Source organism: Bison bison, unplaced genomic scaffold (assembly GCF_000754665.1).
Source record: "Bison bison bison isolate TAMUID 2011002044 unplaced genomic scaffold, Bison_UMD1.0 scf7180017864492, whole genome shotgun sequence".
In the NCBI taxonomy this organism is placed as follows: Eukaryota; Metazoa; Chordata; class Mammalia; order Artiodactyla; family Bovidae; genus Bison; species Bison bison.
The window spans coordinates 1829329-1836726 of record NW_011495051.1 but is presented as its reverse complement, the minus strand read 5'-3'; the positions used below and the strand labels follow the sequence as shown (position 1 = coordinate 1836726).

Below are 7398 nucleotides of genomic sequence, written 5' to 3'. Positions count from 1 at the left end.
ACAAAAGAGGTATAAGTCACCTACCATAAAAACTCACCTTTTAAAAGTATACAGTTAGATGGGGTTTTAGTACATTCACAGATTTGTACAGCTCACCACGATTTTAAAACATTCTCATCACTCCAAAAGAAGCCCATCCCCATTACCAGTTACCCCCCCATCCCCTCCCACAGCCCCTGACCACCAGGAACCCACTCTCTGTGTCTGTGGATCGGCCTGCTCTGCATGTTTCCCGTCAATGGAGTCACACCCTTCGTGTCCTTCTGTGTCTGCTTCTCTCACTGAGTGTCGTGTTCTCTCCACGTCATAGTGAGTGTCAGGGCTGGGTGATGCTCCCGGGTGTGAAGGGTTCACAGCTGTTTATCCATTATCTGCTGATGGACAGTCCAGTTGCTTTCCCTTCGGGGTTATCATGACTCATGGTGCTGTGAGCATCATGTGCAGGTTTCTGTGTGGGCACACGTTTTTGTTTCTCTGGGGCAGACACCCAGGAACGGAATGGCTGGGTCAGGTGGTATTGCTGTTCGTCATTCAGTTCAGTTCAGTCGCTCAGTCATGTCCGACTCCTTGCAACCCCATGAATTGCAGCACGCCAGGCCTCCCTGTCCATCACCAACTCCCGGAGTTCACTCAAACTCACGTCCATCGAGTCGGTGATGCCATCCAGCCATCTCATCCTCTGCCATCCCCTTCCCCTCCTGCCCCCAATCCCTCCCAGCATCAGGGTCTTTTCCAATGAGTCAGCTCTTTGCATGAGGTGGCCAAAGTATTGGAGTTTCAGCCTCAGCATCAGTCCTTCCAATGAACATCCAGGACTGGTCTCCTTTAGGATGGACTGGTTGGATCTTCTTGCAGTCCAAGGGGCTCACAAGAGTCTTCTCCAACACCACAGTTCAAAAGCATCAATTCTTTGGCACTCAGCTTTCTTCACAGTCCAGCTCTCACATCCATACATGATGCTTAGTCGTGTCCAATTCTTTGTGACCCCATGGACTACGGCACGCCAGGCTTCCCTGTCCATCACCAACTCCCAGAGTTTCCTCAGACTCAAGTCCATTCAATTGGTGATGCCATCCAACCATCTCATCCTCTGCTGCCCCTCTCTCCTCCCGCCCTTAATCTTTCCCAGCATCAGGGTCAAATTGCCACACTGCTTTCCACAGAGGCTGCCCCTTTTCAGATTCCCACCAGCCACATAGGAAAGTTCTGATTTCTCTACTGAAATGCAGTTTACAACCTTCCAGTAAGACCTATGGGTCTTATAGTCGGAGGTTCCCACCTGATGCTGCCATCTCCTGCTTTCTAGAAAGCACCAGCTGCGCCCTGTTCATCCCATGGACCCTCTCCCTTCCTCAGTCTCCCCTCTGCCCTGCTGCCTCAGTCAGAGCCCTTGGCCACCCACTTGCCGCCCCCACCCCTGGCTCCCAGGACCCTCACCAGCATTTCCAGAGCGGGCGTCAGCGTGCGGTAGTACTCTGAGGTCTCCTGCTGCAAGCTGGGGGCAAACCGGATCCCACGCAGCTCAGCCATGTGCTCTACGTCGACGCCCTGTGTAGAGAGGGAGGCTGCGGACGAGACCAGGGCCCCGTGAGAGCGCCCCCTGCAGGGGCAGGGCTCAGTCAGCGAAGCAGGCCTCCAAGGCCCCCCACCACCCCAGGGCTGCTCATCCCAACTAATGGGGGTGGGCTGACTCCCTGGGGGTTGAGTGACTATTAACAGTGCTCTTTTTTTTTCTTTTTAAAGAGGACTATTTTTTTAAGTCTTTATTGAATTTGCTCCAACATTGCTTCTGCTTTATGTTTTTGGTTTCTGACCACCAGGCATGTGGGATCATAGCTCCCCTACCAGGGACCAAACCTGTATCCCCTGCAAGTCCTAACCACTGGACCGTCAGGGAAGTCACTGCATGCCCCCTCATCCGCTCTCACCCATCACTCACCTGAAGGCCCCCAGGTCCAGCACAAAAGCCCCAGGCGTCCCCAGGTTCCCTTAAGGGGAAGGCTGGCTCTCCCTAGAAACGCCTGGCCCGGGGCCCCAGGTCAACTTCAGCCAAAAATGGCTGAAATGGCCTCAAAAGACCTTACCTCAACTTTGGGGCAATTCCCACCTCCTCCCTGGCGGCTCAGATGATAAAGAATCCACCTGCAAAGCAGGAGACCAGGGTTCGATCCCTGGGTCGGGAGGATCCCCTGGCGAAAGGAGTGGCTACCCACTCTAGTATTCTTGTCTGGAGAATCCCACGGACAGAGGAGCCTGGTGGGGTACAGTCCATAGGGTCGTAAAGAATCGTACACAATTGAATGACTAACACTTTCACTTTCCCTGGAAGAGGGCATCTAATATGACAGGGGCATGGCCACAGTCAGGGATACCAGGACCCTCAGACCCCCACCCATGCCGCCACCCTCTGAACAACACAGCTTCCAACTGTTGGAAACACTGTGGGAACCACATACAGCAAAGAACATTAATGTCTTAAAGTAAAGAATATAACCCTACAGAGCACACGAAGACACCTGTTTCTGTCAAAAAATATGCAAGACTGGCAAAGGGGCCCCCAGTCAAAAATGATCATACTTGCTAAATTTTAAAAACAGGGGGACTTCCCTGGCGGTCCAATAGTTAAAACTGAGAGGGTAACAGGCAGGAAGGCTAGAGGTCCCCAGGCGGAGGAAATAGACTGTAAGTGTCAGAACAAACTACGAGTGTCAGAGGTTTTTCTTCCTTCTCTACGCAAAATTAAAAGGAGGTTTCTTTTAAAATTCTGTGTTGCCATGAAGACACCTGGTTCCACCTGAACTTGACTTTTCTCAAACCTTGAGCTACCCAATGCAGTTTTTCTTATGGAAATGTTTTTCTTAAGCTATGTTAATGAACTGTGTATTTATCTTAGAATCTGCTTTTCTTCAAGTTGGTTTGGCCTAAGACTCAGAACATAAGGGCTCAACAAACCAGAATGTTTTACTCATGGAAATATTCTCTTAAGCTAAGTTAATGAAACTGTACTTACTTGGAAATCTGCCTTTCTTCAAGATTCATGTCAACTGTTTTATGGCCTAGGATAACTCACCTTGTGACAATGCTATCTCAAAATGCATGTTGTGATGGAGGGACCTGGTGCAACTCTCTCAGTTTTGAGGCATTTCCTTTCTCTAATTAGCAGCCTGCTAATAGGTATATAGCTCCTTACTATAAACTAGCAAGGGGACACTCTTTCCACCCCATTCTGATGTCTAGGTCAGAAGGGTTCTCTCTTTTATACTTTAATAAAACTTTATTATACAAAAAGCTCTGAGCGATCAAGCCTCATCACTGGCCCCAGATGGAATTCTTCTCCTCCGGAGGCCAAGAATCCCAGCATCATTCATGGCTTGTAGCAGCAATCTTTCAAAACTCTGAGCTGCCAATTCAGGGGGCTTGGGTTCAATCCCTGTTCAGGGAAATAAGATCCCACATGCCATGTGCTTTGGCCCAGTGGTTAGGACTCAGCACTTGCACTACTGTGCCCCTGGGTTCAATTCCTGGTTGGGGAACTAAGACACCCCACAAGCCATCTGGCACGGCCAAAGAAAAAAAAATTTTTTTAATTTAAAAATAGAAGTAGCTGTCATCTACACTATGGAAGTCAGGTGCCAGCTCTATTTACTGGAATGAATATTCATCCAGATAGATATTTAGATATTTACTTATTGAATGGATAGAACAAACAGACTAAAACAATTCTAAAAATGGTTGTTTTCTCCTGCAAGGAGCTAAAAAGAAAGGTAACAAGAACCCTGCTATGTGGACACAAGTGCTTATGCTCTGGGCCCCCAGTAAGCCCCACACTTTTCCTCTGAAATACCCATGGCTCCCATGCACTTAGAGAAACAGTCCAGCCAAGGCCCATGTAAAACTGTGCACCGCTGAGCAAAATTCTGAGCTGTCTGGGAAGGGGACAAATTTGAACTGTAATTTTAAAATTGTTTTTAAATTTTAAGTGCTTCTTAAAGCCTTCCTTGGCTTCAGAGGTTCTGCTGGAGATTTGATCTAACTGTTGTCCGAGAATGTATCTGTGCTTCTAGAATGGAGTTGTGAAACTGACTCCTGCTGGGGGACAGGGTTGGGGGTGGGGGGGGGAGTGCGCGGCGCGTGCGTCCATGCACACACAAAAACCAGTTTTCCTGCACTTCACCTCACAGCCATCAGAGGGCATCTATCAGCCATGCCAGACTTCCAGCTAGTCCAGATATTCACAAACATACATCTATACATTTAAAATATTAAAATACATACATCCCACATTGGGTTGCCAACTTATTATTTTGCCACATGACACCATTTCCCCCCAAAACTGCCAGTTACCATCATCATTTCATGAACGAAGGGTGACTTTCACACCTCCACACAGAACTAAGAAACTCAGATATCTCAGAAGGAGCTCAGGTCAGAGCAGAACTTCCCGTGATGGCGGAAGGTCCTAGATCTGAGCTTCCCCTGCAGGAACCACGAGCCACCCGTGAAATGTGGCTGGCAGGGATGGAGGAACTGGATTTTACCTGTCATTTAAATTAAGTCTAAATGGCACTGGGTCTCAGGGCTACCATGCGGAGGTGCAGGGCAGCCCTGGAACTCTGTATAGTTGGCAGGCATCTGCTGGAGCCTTCCACTGACATGAAAAGACCTCCGTGTGTTTCTGTAACTGCAGCCCACAGCATTCACAACGGGTCATCATTTTGTATGTGTGGGTGTGCGCTCAGTTGTGTCCGACTCGTTTCAACCCCATGGACTGTAGTCCACCAGGTTCCTCTGTCCATGGAATTGTCCAGGCAAGAATATTGGAGTGGGTTGCCATCTCTTTCAGGGGATCTTTCGGACCCAGGGATCGAATCCGTGTCTTTTATGCCTCCTGGATTGGCAGGTGGGTTCTTTACCACTAGCGCCACCTGGGAAGCCTTATTTTGTATGAAGTGAGAGGGACTTCAAATATGAAGTGAGAGGGACTTCCCTGGGGGTCCAATGGTTAAGACTCAGTGCTTCCACAGCAGGAGCATGGATTCAGTTCCTGGTTGGGGAACTCAGATCCAGCATGCTGTGTGCCATGACAAAAAGTAATAATAATAAAGTGGGAGCCACTGTTGACTGTGGGAGGTGGGAAAGTTAATGACTGCTCACTCATTTCTTATATTTTTGGGGACTTTCCAAATTTCTCAAAATAAGTTCCATTTCCCTACTGGTCTCCATTTCACCCTGGCCATGAATCCCCATTAAGAACCCCACATGTGGGAGACCCGAAATTCACAGGTATTACCGCAGCGCCCAGGCTCCCAGCGCCCAGCCTGGCGCTAAGGGCAACATCCAGCGCCGGGCCCCCTGCCTCGCTCTTGGTGGCCTCCGGGGCCTGTACGCTCGACCCTTTTGCTCTGGGACACCCCTGAGCAACTCCTGGGCATCTTTCTGCCAGTCTCCTGGTGTGTGGACCCAAGCAAGCCCAGGCCACTCACCCACAAGGACTCCCAGGGTGACAAGGACGATGCTGGTGGCCACAACAGTGGAGAGGGCCGCCCGGCAGCACATGGCATCTGCAGCCAGGACGTCCTTGGTGGCTCCAGGCACCAGCTGTAAGTCACTGGCAGTGGGCTCCATGGCTCCCGGACACAGGGACGGAGACCTGGAGGCGAGCAGGAGAGAGGCAGAAAAGCGAGGTCAGAGCTAGGGCGGCACTTCTCTTCCCCTAAGCAAGGGTCTTGCTTGTGCAAACGTAGCTGCCATCAATAGCGCCTGAGGCGAGCCTGGACTCTGGTTAACAGATGTGAGTTGATTTAAGCCATTAAGCATGAGGTGATATTGTGGTGTGGCATAACAGTGACTACAATGCTCCTTCATCCATTAAATGCTATCTGAAAGTCAACTAATGGCTTTGGGTTTTTTGTTTTTTTTGGCTGCACCACACAGCTTGTGAGACCTTCGTTCCCCAGCCAGAGATTGAACCCACAGCCGTGGCAGCGAAAGTGCAGACAGAATCCTAACTACTGAACTGTCAGAGAATTCCCAATGGCTTCATTCTTTCAAGTTTTTTTAAATTTTATTTTTGGTTGTACTGGGTCTTCATTGCTGGGCTTTCTCCAGCTGCAGACAGCAGGGCTCCTCTTCACTGTGGTGCTCGGGCTTCTCGTTGCAGTGGCTTCTCCTGTTGCGGAGCCCAGGTTCTAGAGCACTCAGGCTTCAGTAATTGCGGCTCCCCGGCTCTAGAGCACAGGCTCAGTAGTTGAGGCACACTGGCTTAGCTGCTCTGTGGCGTAGGAGATCTTCCCAGATCAGGGGTCAAACCAGTGTCCCCTGCATTGGCAGGTAGAGTCGTATGAACTGTGCCACCAGGGAAGTCCATTAAAAAAAATTTTTTTTTTAAGTCTTTACTGAATCTGTTACAACACTGCTCCTGTTTTATGCTTTGGTTTTTGGGGGATCCCAGCTTCCCAACCAGGGATGGAACCTGCACCCCCTGCATTTGGAAGGCAAAGTCCCAACCACTGGACCGCCAGGGAAGTCCCGTTTTGTTTTTTTTTTAATTGTATTAATTTTTATTGGAGTATAGTTGCTTTACAACAATGGCATTTTTATGAATATGCAAAATTTTAGCATTAGGCTGACTCCATCATAACAATTAATGATATATATATATTTTAAATCTCTTATTAGGGAGGATGGTGTCTCTGTGGTAAAGATTCCACCTGCCAATGCAAGAGACAAGGGTTCGATCCGTGGGTTGGAAAGATCCCCTGGAGGACAGCATGGCAACCCACTTCAGTATTCTTGCCTGGGAAATCCCATGGACAGAGGAGCCTGCTGGGCCACAGTCCATGGGGTTGCAAAGAGTCAGATATGACTGACCGACTAAAACAACAAAGGGTAAGAATAAGCTGTGAGATCTAACAGCTCTGGCCTCCAGCTTCCTTCTCTGTTAAATGGGCAGAAGACAATGCCTGTTGCCATCTGGCTAATTCCTGCCTCTCAGGATCCAGGATCTCAGACTCTCAGTTCACAGAGAGCAGAGCTGAGAGGTAGTGACAGGCTGAACTCCGGCACTTCTGCCTCTGAAGTGTCTCTGTGTCAGGCGCCAATAAATTCACTTCAGGCAGTTGGCTTCTGCTCCTTGCAACTACAAGAGCCTTGAATGTGTTCAGCCCTCCCCACTCACAGCATACCCCTGCCCCCGACCTGGCTGGATAACTCCCTTCCGTTCATGAGACCTGAGCAGACCTCTACTCTAAAGCCTCAGCCTGCAGAGAAGCCTTTGTCTAGGAGGAGATGAGTCACCTTTATGGCTCTGCAGCGGTGGATCTCATTACCTACCCCCACCCCTGCTCCGCATGGATGCTGCCTCCATTGCGTGGGCAGAGAATGACTCATATCTGGCCT

The 7398-nt window shown here is 49.6% G+C and overlaps 1 protein-coding gene across 1 annotated transcript in view; it reads right to left on the bottom strand.

Moving 5' to 3' along the window:
* The window catches only part of TMPRSS9 (transmembrane protease, serine 9), a 30279-nt gene extending 24654 nt beyond the window's left edge, over nucleotides 1-5625 (bottom strand). The window contains 2 exon segments of the mRNA XM_010828432.1: nucleotides 1438-1565; nucleotides 5484-5625. Of these exon segments, the coding sequence (XP_010826734.1) occupies nucleotides 1438-1565; nucleotides 5484-5625 (270 nt within the window).
* Nucleotides 5626-7398: the final 1773 nt, after the last annotated feature.